This window comes from Anabrus simplex, chromosome 1, assembly GCF_040414725.1.
Source record: "Anabrus simplex isolate iqAnaSimp1 chromosome 1, ASM4041472v1, whole genome shotgun sequence".
Taxonomy (NCBI): Eukaryota; Metazoa; Arthropoda; class Insecta; order Orthoptera; family Tettigoniidae; genus Anabrus; species Anabrus simplex.
In genome coordinates this window covers 1,689,714,151-1,689,740,143 of record NC_090265.1, presented here as the reverse complement: position 1 = coordinate 1,689,740,143, position 25,993 = coordinate 1,689,714,151, and the positions used below count along the sequence as shown (strand labels likewise).

Genomic DNA, 25,993 nt, shown 5'->3' with positions numbered 1-25,993 from the left:
CTGTATACTATCAACAAGAGAAGAACGAAGAATCGAAACCGCTTCTTACACAAGTGGAAATTAAAGCACTTCTTGGTATTCATTGCATGCTATGTACCATAAAATGTCCACAGTGAGGTTGGCATTGAATTCAAGACTTGATATGGATTTCCCGTAGCCGTGTTCAAACACCGGATCTCGTGAGATCTCCGAAGTTAAGCAACATTGGGCGTGGTCAAGATTTGGATGGGTTGGCACGCGCTTTTGGTGGGGGTAAGGGAATATAGGAGTGGAAAGGAACTGGTCTCCTTACCGTACGTAAACTCCAGTTCAGGCACACTTCTGCGGAGGTTCGGACCTGCTTTCGGGCAGAATACACCTTATCAGTTTTGTATTGGTTTTTGTGAGAGCCCGTTTTCCGCCGAAGTCTGAATTTTATATATTTTTAATAAAAAGTTTTTTTTGCTAGTGGCTTACGTCGCACTGACACAGATGAGTCTTATGGCGACGATGGGATAGGAAAGACCTAGGAGTTGAAAGGAAGTGGCCGTGGCCTTAATTAAAGTACAGCCCCAGCATTTGCCTGGTGTGAAAATGGGAAACCACGGAAAATCATCTTCAGGGTTGCCGACAGTGGGATTCGAACCCACTGTCTCCCGGATGCAAGCTCATTACCGCTCGGCCAACTCGCCCGGTGAAAAATAATCTATTCAGACCAAGAGAATACTTAAAAAACAGGAAATAAAAGTAAAGAATGAATTAGTTCTGACTTGGGTCTATAAGGGGTATACATTTAATAAATTTTTGAACGAGCTACGAAATATTTTTTGTAAAATTTCTTGATATTCCTTTAAAATACATTTTTAGAATTCTATCGCGGGCTGTCATACGGAAACGCTAGGATAGGCGACAATTCCTACTAATCAAATTAGTTTTTATTCTAACCTATTACTGCCTAAACATCCGGAGTCCATTGCTGACAGTAAGTACAGACATTCTTCAAAGTCACGATGTCCTGTCAGTCGCCACTAGTGTCGATCGCTCCCAGACTGAAATGTGTGACAATCGCTCTCAGTCCATCTGTTCACCATGGTCAGTCGCCCCCAGAAGGGGCCGTTCTCATTAAACAGTACCCCTGAGGGTTTCCCCGACACCTCTCTCTATTATATAAATCCAGTAGTGTTCGGCAGGCCAGCTACGTACGGGGAGTGTTACATTCACTCTGAAAGTCCATCAGATCTGTTCAGGACCTAACTGATTACCGTGAATGTTCGTTGAAAGTTCCATATCAAGCACAACTAGAATGCACTGAATAATTATGACCAGAACACTAAGACACTCGGACCGAAAATGAGAGGAAGTGGGGATAGCAGGCAAGTACAATTTTTGGAGTGAAAGGGGTAGTTTTGCGGAATTTCCCGTGTTATTCCAGCGGACATTGTCTCAGGGGTGGTAGCCGGACAGTGAGTCACGCGAAGATGTAAACAGCTAATGGACTCGGAGGGATTGTCACACATTTTAATCTGGGGGTGATACTCGGAAGTCACGACCTCATTATCCACGGCCTTCTACTAGCTGCACTCTGCTGTGCAGTGGTGGTCGGGAGGGAAGTTACTGACTCACCACCCTCTCCGGACAATTTCTGGAGTTAAAATATATAATATACAATGAGTGTCCAAAAGTCATGGGAAGACAGTGAATATGATGTTAATAACAAGTTGCTCCCCCGCGAGCCCTCAAAACGGCAGTAATACGGCGAGGCAAGGTGTTGGAATTGCTCTGGAGGGATCTGGACCCACGCATCTTGCACAACTGGTCTGGTGTAGTTGGTGCGGGGTTCATAGAGCGAACACCAGAATAGACAGCATCTCATAAGTGCTCGACTGGATGAAGATCGGGGAATCTGGGGCCTAATGCATGGTCGTAACTTCAGTGGGGCGCTCCTCCAACCACCTGCGTGCCATCACAGAGCGGTGAAATGACGCATTCAAACATGGCATCTCCATCACGGTACTCCAGGGCCAGAAAAGGATGTAGATGGTATGAAAGAGTTACCACGTAAAGTGCACCTGTCAGCGCTTTCTGCAACCGGAAAATGGGGCCTAATTAGACCATGAGAACGCCGTCCAGACCAGATCTGAGCCTCCTCCCGCCTGGACACAACCTTGTTGACACGCAGGATCCATAGCTTCATGGGACATACGCCACACTCTCACGCGCCAATCAGCTCGATACAACTGAAAAAGGGATTCATCGGACCATACCACACGCCGCCACACTTTTATGGTCCATTGCCGATGTTCGCGGGCCATGCACGTCGTTGAGCTCTGTGTCAGCAAAGGGACACAAGTTGGTCGTCGGCGGTGAAGTTGCCTCCTTACAATCCTGGTACAAATGGGTGCCTGACTCCCAGCATTCAACTGGGCGGTGATCTGACTCACTGTAGCCCGTCAAGCGCACAGTGATCTCCTTGAAGATGTACCCTCGACACTATTGACCTCGGATACCCGAATTCGCGTGTGATCTCCGCAATGTTATGAGCCATGCGCCGTGCGCCGATGATCAACCCACAATCAAAGTCGGTTAACTCGTGACCTGTTGCCATCTTCACGACACTGGTGTCTGTCAGGGGCTATACATGGCACATTTTCTAATGGAGCACTCGTTCCCGTGACTTTTGGCCACTCATTGTAATATAACTTCAGCAGGGAAGACGTCATCAAATTGTCAAATACATGGAGACCTGTAGGCCTACTCCAGAAATATATTCTTTCTTTCTTTCTTTCTTTCTTTCTTTCTTTCTTTCTTTCTTAATCCGTTTACCCTCCAAGGTTTGGTTTTACACTAGGACTCAGCGAGGGATCCCACCTCTACCGCCTCAAGCGTGAAACATTTGATCGGGTATACAACTCCAGGGGAGGGCCAGTACCTCACCCAGGCGGTCTCACCGGCTATGCTGAACAGGGTCCTTTTGGAGGGAATTAGAAGACCGGAAGGAATAGACAAGGCAGTAAGCGGCCTGGCCTTAAGTTTGGTACCATCCCGGCATTGTTCTGGAGGAGAAGTGGGAAACCACGGAAAACCACTTCGATGACGGCTGAGGTGGGAATCGAACACCTCCCTCCACTCAGTTGACCTCCCGAGGCTGAGTAGGCTACGTTCCAACCCTCGTGCCACTTTTCAAATTTCGTGGCAGAGCCGGGAAGCGAACTTGGACCTCCGGGGGTGGCAGATAATCACACTAACTACTACACCACACAGGCAGTATATTAAATTACTTAGGTTACAAACGTCTAAATAGCTCAACTGGGCTCAAGTCCGAACCATACTTATATTTTAAGAATTTAAGTTTTGCAGGAATTATTTCCCAAATTTTTCTTATAAATTTTTTAATGTTTTGTAACGTTGAATATCACTGATTGTCTCCGTTTTATTAATTAATCAAAACATTGAACGAGTAAGTCAGTTCACATACCTTCGGAGCACCATAACAGACACAGAAAAAGCGATCAGACGCCGTATTCAGATTTACAGATCATATTTCTAAAGGATGAGGTCATTCCTTTTTTATATGATAATCTAAACCTCGAACTCAGGCAAAAGCTGTTGAGAAGTTACGACTGGTCAACACTGCTTTGTGTAATAGAGATCTGGACTCTCGAATCTTCCTTCATGAACAGATTAGAGGCCTTTGAAATGTGGTTGCACAGGACAGTGCCCAGAATACCCTGGTCAGATTTTGTAATCAATAATGAAGTGTTAAAGAAAGCTAGATCTAAGCAGGAGCTGGTAAACATTAACAAAGTCAAGAAAACAGCTTATTTAGGCCATGTTTTACGAGGTAGAAAGTACGGATTTCTACTACTCATATTACAAGGAAAGATAGAAGGCAAAGAAAAATCTGGTAGACCACCGATGCCATGGCTCCAAAACATCAAAGACTGGACTTGCATCAGTAATACCGAACAATTCTTCAAGTTAGCTAAAGAAAGGAATGTTTTATCGAGGGTGATCGCCAACGTCCGGGAAACCGAATATCGCTCTTAAAGAAGGAGAATTGCTTTTTTGTTTTTTGTTTTAGATTTGTTGAAATTCGTAGATCTAACTTCACATTCATTTTTATATTTTGAATTCTTTATAAACTATTTCTTGATTAATCAATACTCACTGTACTGTGTATGCCTTGTCTCTTTGTCTTCAAGGGGAAGAATTTATACTAAAATCAAGGTGCTTGAGCCGAAACATAAGCCTCGCATCTTTTGCTTATTACAGAGTCGGCTCGAGCTTCAGCTGTGAAACTGGCATTTAAAATATGTATTTTTTAAGAGTTACATGTCCTAGAATACTACTCCCATTCTACAATGGATTGTTAAGATATTAACAGTCATCCAGTGAAAGTTCCACCTTCGACGTCGTGTTTAGTGGTCAACAAAGAGTGAAATAATAACCTGTAATATATGCTGTACCTCTAGGAGATACAAGCAACAAGTTTTGTATCACGAATCAGCTCGCTTCTAAGACTGACGTGCCGAAAGTGCTCTCAAGATTGAATACGACTATTATACTCGCCGGCAGACAACAGTTACAAGGATGCCTTAAAAGGAACTATTGTTAATTAGTTCCTACCTCCAGTACACAACGGGTAAAATGAAATAATGAAATTCTTATGTTTGAATCCCACGTGTGCAGGGAGCGCCTGTCACCGCTTTCGTCTGTGTCTCCGTTTCCTTTCCTCAAGCGACGTGAGGAAGTAACTTTACGATCTGCGTTCTTGTACGTGGGCGAACATCTTCATGAGGTGAGCTACCTAAAGTTGGCACGCTGGTTTGGGTAAGTGTGTGTGATCTTCGAACTCTGTGGCCTTAAATAAAGATTATAAGTTTCGAAACACACAAAACACTATTAAAGAAGGGCTATATGTCCTTTAACATTTGAAAATATTGGTCATTGTAACATTGGGTTATTATTTCGGGTTAAAATTTCTTGTCTCAGAACATAATTTTTCAGGAGAAAGCGTTTAAGTTTCAGTATATCGGGGATTTGCAGTAAGAAGATATTTTTATGTACATATGTGATTAGAAATATACCAGGTGGCCTCCCAGCCCCATACTTTCCATTTATAAGTGTCCCGTATGCACTAATGTTGAATGGGATGCCTAGTAGCTCGTTTACAAAGGAGCGCTACAACGTGCTTTATTTCGGATGTGATACAAAAAAGCAGTCATTTTACTGCACACTTTCTATAACATGTGCATTCGTAAACACGCCAAAGATGCATAAAATAAAGTTTAATTACTCATTAATTTATACACGTACAGACATTCCACTCTACCGAAGATTAGCTTGTATGTGGTAACTTATGTTTCATGGCCGGGATGAGTGGCTCAGACGGTTGAGGCGCTGGCCTTCTGACCCCAACTTGGAAGGTTCGACCCTGGCTCAGTCCGGTGGTATTTGAAGGTGCTCAAATACGTCACCCTCGTGTCGGTAGATTTACCGGCACGTAAAAGAACTCCTGCGGAACTAAATTCCGGCACCTCGGCGTCTCCAAAAACCGGAAAAGTAGTTAGTGGGACGTAAAACCAATAACATTATTATTATGTTCCATGAACGATTCATTAGCTGTTAATTGCAAACTCGTACGGCGAAATACGTGTATAGACGGCAGGCTGCTATTTGAAAACTCCTGCGTAGGTCTATACCGTCCACGAGCTTTGTTGCTTTCCGACCAAATTCCCCACAGATTAAAATTATTCTGTATATTCGTCGTTGTTGAACACACCAGCCGTTATCGATATGTTTTTTATTTTTTCAAAATTCTTTACGTCGCGCCGACATAGGTCTTATGGCGACGATGGGATAGGAAAGGGCTAGTAGTGGGAAGGAAGCGACCGTGACCTTAATTAAGGTGAAAATGGGAAACCACAGAATAAACATCTTCAGGGCTGCCGAGAGTGGGGTTCGAACCCACTATCTCCCGAACACAAGCTGATGGTTACGTGATACAAACAGCACGGCCAACTCACTCGGACGGTACGTTGAATCTTCTTGGCCTTATTCTTGGCTTTCTAGACCGGGGCAGCCATCTCATCGTGAGATAGCTCGTTAATTGTAGTCACGTAGCCTGAGGAGACCTCGAAACAGCACTGAGATTCAGGTAAAAATCCCTGATCTTGCCAGGAATCGAAACCGAGTATCAGTAGACGTTGTAAACATCGCGGGCGAACCTTAACTTTTCAAAGTTAAAATAAATATTGTAAATAATAGTATTTTTGTTGTTTCATCACTGAGTAAATCTTCATAACTCCTGGCAGAATACTTTTAGAAAATATCACGAAGTCAAAAGTCAGTTTTCATAGCTGAATTTTCAGCGGTTTGGTCATGGTCCTCGCGATCCCAAGTTCGATTTCCGGCCTGGTCAAGAGCCTTTAACGTTGACCACGAATGTTACCACGGCCGTTACCTTCTAAATTCTAGCCCTTTTCCATCCTTCCACCGCCGAAAACCTTTGATATGTTAGAATAGTTAGAGCGACGTTTAACCAAAAGCGAGGAAAGAAATAATCGTGCCCACCACAAGATACATCGTAATCTGCAGGTCTTTGGGGTGAGAAGCAGTCTCTTTGTAGGTTTGATTTTTAACCTTTTAAAATCTAGCAATTGAAATGGCGTATTGTTATCCGAATGCCACAGAATTTATCGCAAGAGTGACATCGTTGTGGAAAGAGATTTGTTTCAACTTCATCATATTTCCTTTCAAGAAGGTTTCTCCCTCGTGTTGTGTGTTGTACTGCAACATTCCGGACAGCAAAAGGAACAAGTGTTATCTGACATCATCTATTGATTTAGTGCTCGGACATACGGGAATACATTCTACCAAGATATTATCAGCGTGCATTATGTGATAGCATGGCTTGTGAATCTTCTTCTGCCTTTAGGTAAAACAAGAGGTTGTCTTTCCTGTGCCAGCTTGGACAACATCGATGAATGTTCATTCGTTTCCGCACACGTACTTTTGCACCAGTGAGAGTCTAGTTCCAAAATTCTTCGACTTTCTGGCTGGAAAATCGAAATCATATCGTTTCCGGTAAACCGAGCACAGGTTTTTGCACTTCAACTAGGGTGCTCCAAATAACGACTAGATATTATGGACATGCTTTTTTAAAATTCAACCAAATGCAGCAATGCTCGTTTTTAATTTTATATTTAATTCATTGAATACTACAGAATTGTTATACCAATCATACCAGCATTCCTGCTGATATGCTGCAAACAAACAAGTAATAGTAATAGTAACGGCTTGAGAGCACCAATTATTATTATTTTTTTTTTTTTTTTTGCTAGTTGCTTTACGTCGCGCCGACACAGATAGGTCTTATGGCGACGATGGGACAGGGAAGGGCTTGTAGTGGGAAGGAAGCGGCCGTGGCCTTAAGGTACAGCCCCAGCATTTGCCTGGTGTGAAAATGGGAAACCACGGAAAACCATTTTCAGGGCTGCCGACAGTGGGGTTCGAACCTACTATCTCCCGAATACTGGATACTGGCCGCACTTAAGCGACTGCAGCTATCGAGCTCGGTAGAGAGCACCAATAGAAGAAATAAACTCCTCCAGGGGAGGGACTTAAACAAGGTTCGCCCCCACAGCAAGTACGCTACGGTGCCATTGGCTGAAACTCACGATGTGTTAGTGTTTGATGCTCATTTCTGGGCATGGCTCTCAAGCTGCGTACAGATTTAGCAACTCCGCCTTGTAAAGACCATTTGAATTCGCCCGCGAAGCGATCTGATTGGCTAAATTCAGCAGTTGATAAAATGACAACAACGCGGGGTATCGAATTATTCCTTTCAAATTATTTATCAGTATGACCAACCCTTTAAAACGCACATAACCGGTTCACGTTGTTTCCAACCACACTATACTTTACCACCGGAAGGACGTGGGTTCGATTCACCGGCAGGAAGACGAAAAAGGACGAGATTTCCACATCCGGAGGTGCACATGGCTCTGAGGTTCACTCAGCCTGCACCACACTGCGCCTTCAATTGCCGAGGTTACAGATAGTGGAAGCCTTTACCGTTCACCCTTACCGGGCGAGTTGGCCGTGCGGATAGAGACACGCGGCTGTGAGCTTGCATCCGTGAGGTAGTGGGATCGAATCCCACTGTCGGCAGCCCTGAAGATGATTTTCCGTGGTTTTCCATTTTCGCACCAGGCAAATGCTGGGGCTGTACCTTAATTAAGGCCACGGCCGCTTCCTTCCAACTCCTAGGCCTTTCCTATCCCATCGTCGCCATAAGACCTATCTGTGTCGGTGCGACGTAAAGCCACTAGCTACCTTTCACCCTTCCAAATGACCTCCATGGCCTGTACGGAGATGACTTTGCTTTCCTTTGCTATACCAGTTCACTCAGTATACAGTTCAACTTTTTACAGGAATATATCAGTATATCTGAAAACTGCCTCATAGCTGAACTTCGCCCTCTCTGCCTTAAGGGGACCTTGTAACGGAGAGTCGGGTGTCCTAACAGTATTCTAATCCAGACACATTCTATGCTAATGTTGACACGTTCGTCATGTTGGAGATGAGCGATAGGATGCCTTGCACCTGCCCTTCCGGGATCTGAAGCGCTGATCTCACAGCTTGTAACCTTCCTCTTACAGACGTGAAATGAGCCCTGACGTTCATCTGATACAATGCACTGCCCAATTGGAACATTCCACATGGATAGGAGTGGTTCACTTTGCTTCCTTGTTAAGCCTATACATTGCTCAGAATTTTAAAGGAATGCTATATCGGTATCGGTCGCGTCCACACTAACAAGGAATGCACTTTTTAATTCCGTCAGCTCTGTTTGTCTCTATGTATGTATGTATGTATGTATGTATGTATGTATGTATGTATGTATGTATGTATGTATGTATGTATGCGCATCAGTAGAAAATGGCCGAAGAGAATTTAATGAAAATTGGTATCTCAAGTGGGACGTAAAACCAATACCATTATTATTGTTTCTTGTTAGTGTCTTTGTTGTTGTTTTCTGATTATGTTGTTATCGTTTATTTCTTTTCCTGGTTGTATTTTTAGTAGTTTGAGTGTTACGCTTATAAGTGTAATACCCGGGTGAGTTGGCCGTGCGGCAAGGGGCGCCCAGCTGTGAGCTTGCATCCGGGAGATTGTGGGTTCTAACCCCACTCTCAGCTGCCCTGAAGATGGTTTTCCGTGGTATCCCATTTTTACACCAGGCAAATGCTGGGGGTTTAGGCTACGGCCGCTTCCACCCCACTGTTAGGCCTTTCCTATCCGATCGTCGCCATAAGACCTTTCTGTGTCGGTGCGACGTAAAACAAATTGTAAAAAAAAAGTGCAAAATGGCGTGGAGCCTCAGGTTGTACTCAGTAAATGGGAAATAGTCCGCCTCTGTGGTGTAGTGGTTAGTGTGATTAGCTGCCATCCCCGGAGGCCGGGTTCGATTCCAGGCTCTGCCACGAAATTTGAAAAGTGGTACGAGGGCTGGAACGGGCTCCACTCAGCTTCGGGAGGTCAACTGAGTAGAGGAGGTTCGATTCCCACCTCAGCCATCCTGGAAGTGGTTTTCCGTGGTTTCCCACTTCTCCTCCAGGCAAATGCCGGGATGGCACCTAACTTAAGGCCACGGCCGCTTTCTTCTCTCTTCTTTGTCTATCCCTTCCAATCTTCCCATCCCCCCGCAAGGCCCCTGTTCAGCATAGCAGGTGCGGCCGCCTGGGTGAGGTACTGGTCATTCTCCCCAGTTTCATCCCCCGACCAAGAGTCTGAAGCTCCAAGGCATTGCCCTTGAGGCGGTAGAGGTGGGATCCCTCGCTGAGTCCGAAGGAAAAACCGACCCTGGAGGGTAAACATTAGGGAATAAGAAGATGAAAAGGGAAATACATAAATATTTAAAAAATAAGAGTATCATCAAAGTCTTGGCGTTTCGACAAAGATGTTTCTTACAAAAAATTCTCACTTGTTTCGAACTATTCTAAAGTACATTTCTCAGCGCGGTTGAGTGCTATGTGGCAATAAATGAAGGTGAAACTTGGCGACGGCTTGTGCAGAAAGAAGGAGGTAGTTCCGCACCAACACAGACAGATCTGTTGGCGACGATGGGATAGGAATGTGAAGGAATTGACCGTAGCTTTCATTAAGGTACAGCCTCAATATTTATCTGGTGTAAAAATTAGAAACCATGGAAAACCTTTAAGGATGTCGATCATTTAATTCGAACTCACCATCTCTCGAATGAAAGCAGACAGGCATGTGACTAGAACTGGTTACCAACTCACTCGATTTTTAGAACATAGCAGTACGGTGAGGTCAATTCCGTTAGCCTATCGAGTGTCTGACATCAATAAAAATATATAAAATATATTTCCCAATAACTCATAATAATATACGACACGACTCCCTTAAGTTGATCCTGAACCGACCCTGTGATTAACGAGCGGCGGATATTGATCGAGTACAGTAATCAGATTACGGCGATGAGCGACACTGATGGATTACAGCCAGTGCGCTGCCTTCTCATGTTGTAACAGTTCAAAACTTGTACGGAGCTAACAACCTGAGAGTGGGGTGACGAACAGTAGACCTCCAGATTCCTCTCTGTCATGGCTGAGTGTTTAATAAAACATGTCGGTCTAATGCAATTCAAACAATTCTGATCCGTTCCTAAGCTCAAGCTAATAATTTCAGCATTTAACGCAGAAGAGGCCATTGCTGATAAATATGAGATCTCATAATCAATAACAAAGCCTTCAACTACTGATATACCGAGCTCGATAGCTGCAGTCGCTGAAGTGCGGCCAGTATCCAGTATTCGGGAGATAGTAGGTTCGAATCCCACTGTCGGCAGCCCTGAAAATGGTTTTCCGTGGTTTCCCATTTTCACACCAGGCAAATGCTGGGGCTGTACCTGAATTAAGGCCACGGCTGCTTCCTTCCCACTCCTAGCCCTTCCCTGTCCCATCGTCGCCATAAGACCTATCTGTGTCGGTGCGACGTAAAGCAACTAGTAACTACTGATAGCAACATCAACAAATGCAGTCAGGGTGTGAGTTATGTAAAGGAGAGGGCGTATTAGTCTCTGGTAAGACCCCCAATTAGAGTAGCCTATGGTTCCACGGGCTACTTCATATGAGAACTGGAAAAGATCCGAGGGAAAGCAGCACGATTTGTTCTGGGTGATTTCCGACAAAGAAGTATTATTACGAAAATGTTGCACTGGGAAGACTTGGAAGTGAGCCGGGCTGAGTGACTCAGACGGTTGAGGCGCTGGCCTTCTGACTCCAACTTGGCAGGTTCGACCCTGGCTCAGTCCGGTGGTATTTGAAGCTGCTCAGATATGTCAGCCTCGTGTCGTTAGATTTACTGGCACGTAAAAGAATTCCTGCGTGACAAAATTCCCGCACCTCGGCGTCTCCGAAAACCGAAAAAGCCGTTAGTGGAACGTAAAGCCAATAACATTATTATTACTAGGAAGTTAGGAGAGTAGATGCTTGACTACTGTAAGTGGCATGTTCCGAGCTGTCAGTAGAGAGATGGCGTGGAATAACATTTTTGCTATTTGTTTTACGTCGCACCGACACGGATAGGTCTTATGGCGACGATGGGATAGGAAAGGCCTGGGAATAGGAAGGAAGTGGCCGTGGTCTTAATTAAGGTGCAGCCCCAACATTTGCCTCGCGTGAAAATGGGAAACCACGAAAAAACATCTTCAGGGCTGCCGACCGTGGGGGCCGAACCCACTATATCCCGGATGCAAGCTCACAGCTGCGCGCCCCTAACCGCAGGCCAACTCGCCTGGTAGGAATGACATTAGTAGACAAATAAGCTGAAGCAGAGCTTTTAAAAGTAGGAAAGATAAAGTTGGAATTCAAGAGAACAAATCGGGGAATATTTTCATTTATAGAGGGAGGAGTACGGGATTGTAATAATTTAACAAGGAAAATGTTCGATAAATGTCCAAGTTCTTCAAAAATATTTAAGAAAATGCTAGGTAAACAATTGATATGGAATCTGCCACCTGGGAGATAGCCCTAAATGCAGATCATTGATGACTGACAGAATAGAAGATTACCCACATTGATATGTTTGTTAGTAAATGCCGATTTACTAACGGTACCAACAAATTGTACAACTAGCTACTAACAAAGATAACAAACACAATATTCGAAAAATAAACACGTGAAGCAATAACGACACAGCTAGCTATACCGCTTTTCACGACATTTTTTTAAATTATTAAATAACAAGAAATGAAGGCACAAGGCGTGGTGTAATACAGGAAGCCTTCTCGTAGTGAGGGAAAGTCCCAAGCTGTACAGTGTGGTGATAAGGTGTGCAGCAGTCAGTGTCAGTATTCATAGTGAGGGAAATGGAGCAAGAGGTAGGACCACACGTGTAGTGAAGCACAAAACAGGAAAACCGCTCAAAAGTGACTATAAGCAGTGTATTGTGAATTTGTTCAATAAACTAAGTGAACAGAATCCAGGTTTGGTCGTTTATTCAGAAGTTCAGATCTTCGCACTGTTGTCGTATGCGATGCGCAACCGTGTACGTTGGAACACGAGACGTTGACGGGCTGGAGGTCGGTACTACACCCTACTACTACCTCACTCTTCATTTCCTTTGCATGCCTTTCCAGTGATGCCTAGACCATCTGTGACAGCAGATGGTGAAGCTGTTGAGAATTAAACAACTCTTTCTTTGGCGGAGGCGTGGACATACCCTGTTTACTTCAGGATTAAACTCTCGTGAAAAGACATATAGCACAGTATCACTACAAATGTTATCACACAAGTGACCGAGAGCAATCCAAGCGATGACTGGGATCGTCACCATGCCAACAGACCCTTTTCCAACAGCGTTAGTTAATTTTTTCTCACTGCTAGCGTTGAGCGTCAGACTCCAACTCTCGTGGGGCCATAGTATAGTAATGTCATGTCCTTACTCTCTGTGATGAATGGTGTGAAAATGTCGCTCAAAGCGTCGTTGGTGCGTGCATTTAAGGTGGCTTGGCCGACTGGTTTGCAATAGCAATTTCTGCCTCAGTACGGAAAGCAACGGGAAACTACCTCACTCTTCATTTCCTTTGCATGCCTTTCCAGTGATGCCTAGACCATCTGTGACAGCAGATGGCGAAGCTGTTGAGAATTAAACCAGCTTGAGGACTCATTAAGCGAGGAGACCTTTTCTTTTCCTGTCTGAAGTGTCATGTAGTCAAGCCGTCGACGGCAGAGGGAGCTATGCTGTACCTTCAGCTACAGTAGATGAAAATATTCCATTAGTAGTGTTTACAGTGGACTATGTCTTCTGCTATGGTCAAGAATAAATTTGTTACTTTCATTGACCTGTCTCAGCCTCACCCTTGGTTTTGACAATATGAAAGTGACTGAGGTATGCTAGTAATTCCATTCCTTATGCAGCCAGACCTTGTTATGAATGGTGTGAAAATATCGCTCATAATTCGGTTGGTGCATTCATTTCAGTGGGCTTGGCAGACTGATATGTAATAGCAACTTCTGGTTCGGTGAGGAAAGCAAGGGGAAACTACCTCACTCCTCATTTCCCTAGTACGCGTCTTCATTGACACCTAGGCTATTATGACAGTCTTTGGCGGAGCTGTTGAGTATCAAACCAGCCTTCGGGCTGAATACCCAACATACACATACATTTGAAAACCATACAATTTCAGAGTATTTCAAATTCGTAACGTCTAGACTTTGTTTTTCATTTACAGCAGTTTATATCGGACCAGTGGCTTGCTGAGGCAGTAGTTTCAATTTATTGAGAATGTTTAAACATGTTTCAATGAAGAGAGAATCCGATTTTTTAATACTTGCTCTTCAATAAAGTTAACAGTGCATGTGATATCGTTTGTTACTGTATGTTGGTAGATTCTTCCAATTTAAAAAATCTGAAAGACAGATCGACTTACCCTGCGATAACTTTCCACACACCTTTTTACTTCTTCTATCGCATTTCCCTCGTCGTGCGCGGTTGCGAACTACGCCGTACATATGGATTTGGACCTATTTTACGACCGGATACCCTTCCTGAAATCAACATTTGTGGAGGAATGTATCCACATTTGCGTGTGTCTGCGGTGGTTGGTAGTGTGGAGTGTGTTGGGACAAACACAAACACTCAGTCTCCGATGTAGGAGAATTAACGCTGCGCAGTTAAAGGTCCCGACCTAGACAAGAATCGAACTGGGATCCTTCCGAAACGAAGACCTCAACGCTGGCACTTCAGCCAGTAAGTCGGACACAAGTATATATGATATATTTAGAGTGAAATTGCTTGCAAAACGACGGGCGAATTTTGGTGGCCTTTCTCGCGTAACAGTAGGCCTACTCACCATAGGTAACGCACTGTAGACGCGCAAGCTAACTCCGTCTGAATATGGTGGGAGCTCCCAGCGAACTGAGCGACCAACGGGTCCAGCTGATTCGAACCTGCCAACCGTCAGGAAAACACGTGATTCTCCTTTACGCTCAACCTTCTCAAGGCCTCTGCCAGGCTGATTCGAATCTACCAACCATCGCGTGATCACCTCAGCGCCTCTACCAAGCTGATTCGAACCTACCAACCATCACGTAATCTTCCTAGCGCCTCTACCAAGCTGATTCGAACCTACCAACCATCACATGTTCATCTTAGCGCCTCTACCAAGCTGATTCGAACCAACCAACCAACCATTACGTGATCATCTTAGCGCCTCTACCAAGCTGATTCGAACCTACCAACCATCACGTGATCAGTGGCGGGTCGTGACAACCTTTTCAGGGGGTTCACAACAAAATGTGTGTTCACGTCTCAAATATATCAGAGTAGATTGCAAATCAGTGCGCAATAATTTACTTAAATAATATCACCAAACGTTCCTTGTACGCTTGCTTCTCCACTCATAATTTGGTAGAAACCCTATAACCAAGACTAACGAGAGAGTGTACAACAAAACTAAAATTACGATTGCCGAGCTGAGTGCCTCAGACGGATTTCTAACCCCAAGTTGGGAGGTTCGATAATCAGCTCGGTAAGAGTAAAATTCAGAGCAACTTTGCTACAATGCTGTATTGCAGCGAACATTAAAAGATGCGAACACTAGTATTGGATTTACATAGCACGAAATTCACATAAGTATGACAACAAGCATAAAATTAGTGCGTGCAGTTAATACATTTACCAGTACTCAAATTAGTTGAAATTGAAACGATTCCCCATAATGTTAAGCAAACTTCTTCCCGTGATTATGAACCCTGTTCAGAATTGCCTACTGGCGAAATCTTCCGGCGATGTAATGCAATAGTAACTTATGGGAGGTGTGGCCAACTGTAACAGGGGAGGTGGCGGATCGTGTGGTCAACTGTAATACTATCACTTGTTTGAGGGTAGTTGTAAACGGAAAGGCACGTGCCTTACTGTGCTCTTCGTTTATGGAGCTATCTGTGCATAAACCATGACGTCATCTCCATGCGAATGCGTATAGTCTTCAGGTTCGTACCAAAATCGCCAGTGTGCTCCCTGCACTGTCAGTCGAAACGAACAGCTGTCAGTGTAACGGTGCTTCAATATAAGTCGAATACTTTCGATTGATTGATAAAATCAGGCAGAAACAAAGGAAACAATTTTGAATTATCCATGAATGCGTGAATATGCATTAGAAATGGGTGTTCTTGTGCTCATGTAATCCTGAGAACCCTCCGCCACTGCCTCTACCAAACTTATTCGAATCTACCAACCATCAGGCGATCCCCTTGCATTCGGCAGATAGTGGATTCAAACCCCACTGTCGGCAGATCTGAAGATGGTTTTCCGTGGTTTCCTATTTTCACATCAGACAAATGCTTGGGCTGTACCTTAATTAAGGCGACGGCTGCTTCCTTCCACTCCTAGCTCCTGACGTAAAAGAAGATTGATTAAAAGAGAACGGAAAATGATATTTTACAGTACTATAATTATTTTCAGCACTGTTTTATTACAAATCGTGTTTGGTTGAACTCCGCTTCACATTAACGTAAACACGGATAGTCAGAGAGTTCATGAACCAAGGAACACCAAACTTTTGTTGTATTGATTCTCCAACTGATTGCAGCATTGTAGTTGCGTACTCATCTACACCAAAAAATTATGCATGTGCATTCGTACCTCAAGTAATCTACCGCCAACACAATACTGACTAATGTATAGTTTAGTCCATTTCCAACGGATAAATATCGCATGTATCGTAATACTGTATATCAGGGCCTCTCAGGGCGCATGCACCACTGTGCATGGTGCAAGAGACAACTTCGCTTGGTTGACCAGAGTGCAGACCCCCACTCCTCGATTTGGAGCAATCGAGCTGTCTCTCTCTTTCCCCACGCCTGTCTCGTTCTCTCAGCGTGTCTCCCTCTTCCTCACTTGCTCCGTAGCGCTCCAAATTCGAGCCGAGTTGAGCCAAGCTTAGCCGAGTAGCCCAGAGACGAAGTGTTGGTCCGGTCCGAGCCGAGTGGGGCCGATGCACTGTGCACAGGAACTCTGCGCCTAAGTTTGCACGCGTGTGATTTTGGGTGCTGTATATCATCAAGTTCGTATTGCCTTCATTAATCCAGGACCAAAGGACCATGTTTACGAGTCTCGTACCTTAGTGGACTGTTAGCTGCTTTAACTATCATTAATTCGTATGTCTTACTACAACATACCCCCATGTAAAACCTCTTATATCTTTCATAGTAGAACACGAACGACAGAACAAGAAAACGTCAATGCATGGATCAAACGTGGACAATTTGCGTCGCGACGAATCAAAATAATCTATAATTAAATTAATTTAATGTAAGTAAATTCACCATGGTGTGAAATAAAATATTGTACGGAACAGCCACTAAAGTGATAAATTGACGTTACTCCTTTAGAAATTCCTGAAACATCTCACTCGTAGCCTAAAAGATAATTTTCCGTGGCTGTTGCGTTAATACTCGTAACTAAGAATTGATATGGTTTTCAGGCATCAGCTATGAAAATCCCTTCCGTGGTTATCGCACAGTTTGTATTACCGAGGTAATGGCATTAAGTTCAGAGAATCTCCCAAGGTCGTACTATGCCCCGAACTCGCACAGTTTTGTGCACCTAACGGAATTATACCCCGCTCTAAAAAAATTAACGGCCGAGAGGATTCGTCGTGCCGACCACATGTTACCTCTTAATCTGCAGGCTGTGGACTGAGCAGCGGTCCCTTGGTCGGCCAAAGTCCATCAAGACTGTATACCCATGAGGTTTGGTTTTCCAAAAATGGAATCATACTGTACATATATTAGGGTTTCATGCAGATAGTATGTTGTGAAGCTCATGTTTGGTTGTTTCTTCTGTTCCAGGCCAGCTCTTCTCCGAAGAGTTCTGGGTCCCCTTTGACGAGTTCCATCAGATGTATCATCGTGCCAGAGAGTAAGTTATTCAAATTCCTTGTTATTTTTACAGATGCTCTTGTTTCATTCTATTATGTGCCACCCTGGATATGATGTAGGAAAAAGACGATACAGGAGTTCAAACCCAGTACCCACTTCTGCTGTTGTCTCATCTCGGAATTCATACCCACTTTCACAATCTTGAAATCCCTGGCGGAAATCTAACATACTTGAGGTGGTAGCATTATGTACATATTAAAACGTCTCGATTTATGACTTGCAGTTCAGACAGCTCAATTCAGCCTTCATTATTATTACAGAGTATAGTGACTACAAGGCAAGAATTATAAATAAGTCACTTTCATGGTCTGTGCGCTCCATAATATCATCACGTCATTAATTGAGCTTTGTAATTTGTGTTTGGAATAATTTATTCATATATTTGAAACCAAGTTACGTTACGCTGAGTTGTTCAGTAAGATCAGCTCTCCTATATACTCGTCAAGTGTTTGAATGAATTAATGAATGAATGAATTAATACAATACTGCTCTCTTCCAATATATAAATAAAGTTTTTCCAACTTTAAATCGGTTTTACACAAAATAATTAAATTCTCATTTATTTATATTCCTTAGGCATATTGGAAAACAGACTTTTGAGGTACAGTGTGAGCCTGAGTCGAGTGCCGTGTCAGAGAGAGTGGATGATGCAATAATTGCCTGGCCCTTACAGCTCACCCACTGATGTAATGGTTCCAACTAGTCTCCGGTAATCTTACTGAACCCTTGAACTTACCGTTCCATCGTTGGTCGTCTGCCACAGCTGCTTCATTAGAGCAATATCGAACTCTTGGATCTTGGGGTCGTAGCGGGTTTATTTCTGTCACTACATTAACCAAACGATGTGGTTCAGAAGAGAGTGTAACTACTTTAAATGAGGAGCAAAAATGTGCTTACTAAATATTTTATTCAATTAAATAACGACGAAATATTTATTAAAATCATCCATAAAAATCACTTAATAATTTATAATGTTTTAACTCAATCACAATACTCAACATCTTATTCTTATTGTTTAACATTATGTTTCAAAGAATGAAAATGTATTATAAAATTCGTGGACAGCAAAACTAGAAAAAACGAGAATAAAACCTGAAAATCGGGTGTCATTAATCCAAACGATAAGAGAGTTAACCCACGCGATGCATGGAAAATATGACCTTCAACAAGTAGAATTCCAGATTTACATTTAATTAAGGTTATCCACCAGTCTGGTAACCTATCGGATATTGGAACATCCCTCGAAGGGAGCCTTAATCGAACCAAATTGACTATCAGTTGCTTTGGATAAGCTGCGAAATATTACTGATGATGATGCTTGTTGTTTAAAGGGGCCTAACATCGAAGGTCATCGGCCCCGAAATATTACTAGAGAGCATGGTGTTCATAACAAATTAACAGCAATGGTCATAATCAAAAATAAAATTCTACCATGTATTGTCATCACGTGACACCCTTAGGTTATAGAATAATCCCGATGCTGAAACATGCATCACCCAAACAGATGTTCAGAAGGAACCAACAACAAATTATTATTATTATTATTATTATTCTCGTGTCAGATACATCAAAAAAAAGAAAATAGTTACAATAATTTCAAGTAACATTTAAATAATCTTGGACCAATACAACGCTACTTCGAGTCCTCTCTTCGTAGCTCGATGCAGGTCATCTTGCGTGCACGAAGATGGACACAGAGGACACTGAAGCATATGCTGGATGGTTTGATCTCCGCAGTCACACTTGGTGTTGTCGCAATTGATGAAGCCCCACCTTGCCAAATTAACTTTGGACCTTCCCACTCCTGATCTCAACCTATTGAGAGATTTCCAGATTGTCCAGCTCTCATTGCAACCGGGTGGCAAACGTTCCTCAACCACCATCTGCTCAGAGCCTTGGGGGATCTTCGTCTTCCATAGCTGTATCCTTGCCTTCTCAGCTGGTACTATAAGTTCCTGAGATGTTCGTAGGAAGCTCTTCCTAGATTTCAGTCTCTGTACTGGAAGCTTATGTCCATGCAGTAGATGAGTACTTTCGTGCTTAACCTTTGTCCTTTCCTTATTTGCAGCTACTTCTCTTCGCACACCGGGTGGTGCTATCCCTGCAAGACGATAGAGTTTTTCAGTTGGAGTAGACTTTAGACAACCTGTAACAAGTCTGCAGGTCTCATTAAGTGCTATGTCTACCTGTCTGGCATGAGATGAATTGTACCAAACAGGGCAGGCATATTCCGCTGCAGAATAACATAGTGCCATGGAGGAAGCACGAATATTTTTTGGTTGACTGCCCCATTCTGATCCAGATAATTTACGTAGAAGATGATTCCTGGTGGAAACTTTAAGTTTAGTGTTCATGCAGTGTTTCTTGAATGTAAGAGCTCTATCAAGCATCACTCCTAGGTATTTTGGAGTTTCACAGTATTGTAACTCAACACCTGACCACACTATATGCAGCTTACGATGAGCTTTCCTATTTTTCAGATGAAAGGCACAAACTTGTGTTTTCATAGGGTTAGGCCCTAACTGGTTTGCCTTGTAATAGGATGACAAACTTTCGAGATCGATGGTTAGATTCCTTTCCACTGTCTCAAAATCTGTACATTGTGTTGCCAGAGCAAGATCATCAACATACAAGAAACTTCTGCTATTTGGAGTTTCCGGCTGGTCATTCGTGTATATATTAAAGAGGATTGGTGCCAGCACACTTCCTTGAGGTAAACCGTTTCTTTGTGTCCTCCACCGACTGCACTGTCCTTGGAAGTCCACAAAAAACCTACGGTTCTGAAGAAGGGTTGCGATAAATCTGGTTATCTTAATATCCTTGGTCAGATTGTAGACTTTAACTAACAGAAGTTGATGATTGACGGTGCCATACGCTGCAGTCAAATCTACAAAGACTACACCTGTCACCTTGTGTCTTTCAAAGCCATCCTCAACGAATTGTGTAAGATTCAGTAGTTGTTCAGTGCAGCTCTTACCCGGACGAAATCCAGCTTGTTGTGGTATAAGGAGAGGGTCAATCATGGGTTGAATGCGATTTAGGATCATCCTTTCCAGTAATTTATATAGATGACACAAAAGGGTAACAGGTCTGAAGTCTTTAGGATGATTTCCTTCCTTGCCAGGTTTGAGCAAAGCAATTACTCTGCTTTTTCGCCATGTCTTTGGTATCTGACCTCTGCTCACACATCTATTGAAGAGTTGCAGAACCCATTCTTTGGTTTTAGGCCCAAATTTCTTTATCTGTTCTACTCGAATGTCATCTAGACCCGCTGATTTTCAATTTTTACATTCTTTGATCACTTTTTCCAACTCCAACATGGTGAAGGGGACAGTGAGGTCACTTCTTTCTTCTTGAATCTTCCTCTGTATTTTTGGCCTTCGGATTTTATTGGTTGCTTTCCCATTTAAGAGCAGTTGGTGTGCTATCTGATTTGCAGTGACATTGAAATGTTGGGTGTTTCAATAATCTCCAGGCTTTATGGCTATCTCTCGTAAGATCTATACTTTCAATAGTTTTCATCCACTGATTCCGTTTTGATGTTGTCAATGATGACATGAGATTGTTCCCAACTTCCACTGTCTTTTCTCCTAGGGAATTTTCTTCAAACGAAGTTGCATATTCCGTAAGCTGGGCAACAAGGTCTGAGGTAAGGCCAGGGACATACCACGTCCGACAGCCTCTAGGTATGGACTTTCTGGAGCATTTCCTTACGGCATCAACAAAAGTATCATAACACTCTGGTGTTGGCTGGATGATGGACGTTTCAGCATCGAACATCTCTGCAAACTTTGACCAGTTTGCCTTTTTGAAGTTATACCTCCTTCGGAATGGGAGACACTGTGGTCTGACTGCTGCATAAATCTGGCACATTATTGGTCTATGCTGCGTGTTAGGTATTGGGTTGCAGACATACTTTACACATTGTTGGCTAATATTATTACTGCTGAAAATCAGATCAGGGTTATATCCTCGTCTCCATCTGCCACTGTTAAATGAAGCTGGTAGTTTGGCATCATTAATGAGAGTTAGGTAGTTTGCTTCTGCCCATTCTTGCACTGCTATACCACTCTCATCTTCGTATTCATAACCCCACACATTACTATGGCAATTGAAATCCCCAATTACTATTTTCGTGTGTTGATTCTGAAAATTGGAAGGATTACTAACAGTAAATTCAACTCCAGGTGGCTTATACAGAGAGGAGATGGTGCAGCTACCTACTTCTATAGTGATGACTTCAATATCATTTTCCTCCGTGAAGGCTGTGGACTGAAGCTGAATATCAGGTCGGACAAATATGGCACTCCCGTACTTTTGGTGTGGCCGTTGAACAGCTAGACGTATTCCATTAATTTTTGGTCTACGCATTTCACTACTTCTGTGTGTCTCCTGTATGCACAGTATGTGGCAATTGTGTTGTCTGCATAGATTTTGTAACAGTTCCTCTTTTGTTGAAGATATACCTTCAATGTTAATAGAAATAATTGTTAACTGTGGTCCTGAAAAAGACCGTGAAGATGATGTTTCTGGTGTGAAAGGATCAGCCGTCAGCACATTTCGTAATAATGTCTGACGTTGCCCAGGGTACACCCGATTGCTATTTAAATCTCTTTTTGCCATAATTGCAATCTTCGTGGAGGTTCCTTTCGTGTACCCCAAATTGATCCGAGGGGATCTTACGTTACGACGTCCTAAAGGAACAAAACTGCGAAATGCAGGAAAACATTCATTCAAGGTGCATTTAGAAGAAATGTCAAACACCGAAGATAAAGGAAAGTAATATATCACTTGAAAATATTCTTACTAAACCAACTTTCAGGTCATAAAATAATCATGTCGTTAAGTTTCTTAAATTACAAGTCTACACTACAAAACAAATAATCTTTCCAGTTCTCTATAATTACGTCTACCATCACAATCTGTCTACTTACACTTGTCCCATTAAATCAAACTACAAGTAATCTGTAGACCAACGTCTCACCTAATATAAAGTGCAATGACGAAAATTGAATATAAAATATATTAACAGGTGAAGAATCGAAACCGCATTCGTAGCGTAAATCCAACATAAATGTACTAAGTGTCAACACACGGCACTATCATAAGATACCAAACCTCCGAACAATAAATTATTAAGTAAAGAGAGTGTAAAATAGAAAACGAAATTTCACCGAACTTGAACACGCGCGGCTAAGCAGTAATGATCAGTCTCCATTAGGTAGATTTCCATGTTGGACAACCCTTACATTCATGCCACTATGGAAGCAACGCTATTATAGGAGCACCTTCTGGCTAGTAAGAATTATGCCGAAACAACATGGCCTTCATTATACCTGCTAACACTCTTCGAATTCTTATTCGCTACTGCAGACACTAACATCGTTGAAGTCGATTCGCAAAAATGACTAACCTATGGCTTGGTTATATACAGACGGCGCCCTAATCCTGTCGTTGAGCCTACGTAGTGTCTACACATCCTAAAATTTGTATAATACACGCAGCATCCTAAATCTATCGTTGAGCCAAAGTTGGAATATCTAAACATCCTTAATACTGTCAGGCGAAATTGAAACTTCAAACACATCCCCAGATATTTAAATTTAATCCTTGTTGAAACTCTAACACAATAAAATGAAACTCGCCATAGCTGAACTCGAACCTGGAAATATAACTATGTCCATTTATTACAATAACGCGTGAAATTCAAAATTAAACAACACGTCCGAATAGTTTAATCCATTCCCCAATACAATCTCAACATATGCAGTGAAGTTCGCTACATAAAAGTAAATTCAACTCTGGTATAATTTTACGTAATATCGCTAAAAACAGTAATCAGCACCATCATGAGATCCACAACATAACTCAAAAGGGGCTCCAAATGGCCTACCGTCTCAACGTTCCAAACATGTATTGCCGTGAACTGTCCAGTGAAGTAACTTACCATCAATCTACTCAAACTAGACTATCATTCTAGTAACATTTAATTTTCTCTCCCGCATTGTTTCCATTCAACGATAATTTCGTCTCGTAAAAATACAGAATAGAACTCAGTCTATCATAATCAAATATCGCCTTGACCGTGTGTCAGAATGTATTTTGTTCGCGAGGTCGTCTATCACAAAAATGCACTATGCTGGTTCTACATAGAATCGTCCACTTGGATTTAATTGCCAAAACGTACGGTCTCATATGAAATTAGTACCATGGGATAACACCAACTTGTAATTAAAATAGGCATCACTGCGCTCTAACTTGACTTTTGTCCACTATTAAATTAGTCAACTGTTCTGGATTGCTTACAGGACATCGTTATCTTATACAGCCTGTCTCAGAATTATTACCTCTTCACATACGCAATGTCACACAAATTTTCTCCGTCATAAAACAGGGCTTCTCATACTCAGCCTCTTGTTCATTATACATCACTCGTAAAATGCAAACTTGCTCTGCCGTTAGCATCTCCCTAACTATTGTCACAGTATCTCATTTCCATTACAATCCATCTCGCAATTAACTTCTTTACATTTTTCTGACCTCAAGAGCAAAATAACATGCCGTGGTTTTCTGTATCTCAAATACACGGTGTCACAAAATTGAAGCTTCCCAAAAATAGATGTTAATTCTATCAGACTTCACTGGATTTCGATATAAATCGCAAATCTCGCTCGAGATTACTGCTGAACACATAATTTATCATCTCACATTTATCCTGATGTGAATATTATTTTTATTATTATTATTATCATGTTTAATAATTTGATATTTGACTTTATCACGCTCACCACAACTATTTTATCGTTATCATAAATTTAACTTTTATCAGCCTGAACATATTTCATTGATTTTAGTACAATATTTAAAACTTCGCATACAGTATTACATTTTTATAAAGATATTTTAAACGCATTTTTAAATATTCACGCACTGACGTGAATAATAGACACTTCGCCTCAACATAGCAATATACTTAATTTTTACACACGCAACATAGTAATTTAATGGGACAAGCATTTACAATCTGTATCTACAAAACATTTTAAAAATAGACAGACCTTGTAACAGCGTCGTAGCTTCCGAAGTCATCCTGGCTACATTCTAGCCGGCTCGTTCAGAAATTAGCCGCTCATATTCGCAGAAAACATTCTTCCCTTTTGATTTTGCTCTTTATAATTACACAGACTCTACACTTCCATTGGTACAAAACATGTAAATAGTGAATTACTCTAGATGCACTCAGTATGTACGCCTTCACGTTTCTCCTGCGAAAACTCGACTCTCCGTGAGAATCTGCCTCGCTCTCACCCCCTTTTTATGCCAAGTGGCTAATAGATATGAGACTTGAAGCCTATCTTGGCTAGTCTACAACTCCCGTACTGGTTATAAAGACACGCAATAATTTAATGAAAGCTATCTATGGGCTCGCGGTTCTCATTTGCAAAAGTTAAGGTATTCTATTACTAATTCAAATAAGAAAATGTCCTTTGCCATTTTACCACTCGGTCGAATATTTCATCTCAAGCTAGCTAACTCAATACATATTAGTTCAGGACCTCTACTTGATATTAACGCGGCGCAAATCAACCCTCACGACGACCGACCAAGTCAGTGTGGCTACTGTCCAGTGGTGAGGATACTTATAGGTTTCCAAGGGACGCTATCTTGGTCGTGATGTATGGTAGTGTAATCATACAATTTGATAACATGCATCAGTAGAAGTGTTCCGACACCGTCCGAATGGATGGCTCGCTCGCTCTCCGGCGAGTTCTCATGGTGACTTGTGCTGCCTCGGAAGGTGAGCTGCTTGCAATAAGGAATTATGGTTGCTTGTAGTTGTACACTGACTGACAGAGCACATGCAACACCAAGAAGGAGTGGTCAGAACTTTATGCCAATTGCAGGATAGACTGACGTCACTGAGGTATGCTCATGATGTGAAATGCGCCGCTGTGCTGCGCACGTAGCGAACGATAAGTGGGACACGGCGTTGGCGAATGGCCCACTTCGTACCGTGATTTCTCAGCCGACAGTCATTGTAGAACGTGTTGTCGTGTGCCACAGGACACGTGTATAGCTAAGAATGCCAGGCCGCCGTCAACGGAGGCATTTCCAGCAGACAGACGACTTTACGAGGGGTATGATGATCGGGCTGAGAAGGGCAGGTTGGTCGCTTCGTCAAATCGCAGCCGATACCCATAGGGATGTGTCCACGGTGCAGCGCCTGTGGCGAAGATGGTTGGCGCAGGGACATGTGGCACGTGCGAGGGGTCCAGGCGCAGCCCGAGTGACGTCAGCACGCGAGGATCGGCGCATCCGCCGCCAAGCGGTGGCAGCCCCACACGCCACGTCAACCGCCATTCTTCAGCATGTGCAAGACACCCTGGCTGTTCCAATATCGACCAGAACAATTTCCCGTCGATTGGTTGAAGGAGGCCTGCACTCCCGGCGTCCGCTCAGAAGACTACCATTGACTCCACAGCATAGACGTGCACGCCTGGCATGGTGCCGGGCTAGAGCGACTTGGATGAGGGAATGGCGGA

At 42.9% G+C, this 25,993-nt stretch overlaps 1 protein-coding gene across 1 annotated transcript in view; it reads left to right on the top strand.

Moving 5' to 3' along the window:
* Positions 1-25,993, top strand: part of LOC136863760 (uncharacterized) — a 548,396-nt gene that overhangs the window by 490,126 nt on the left and 32,277 nt on the right. Inside the window, exon 5 of the mRNA XM_067140116.2 lies at positions 17,361-17,430. Within this exon, the coding sequence (XP_066996217.2) occupies positions 17,361-17,430 (70 nt within the window). The remainder of the gene's footprint in view (positions 1-17,360; positions 17,431-25,993) is intronic.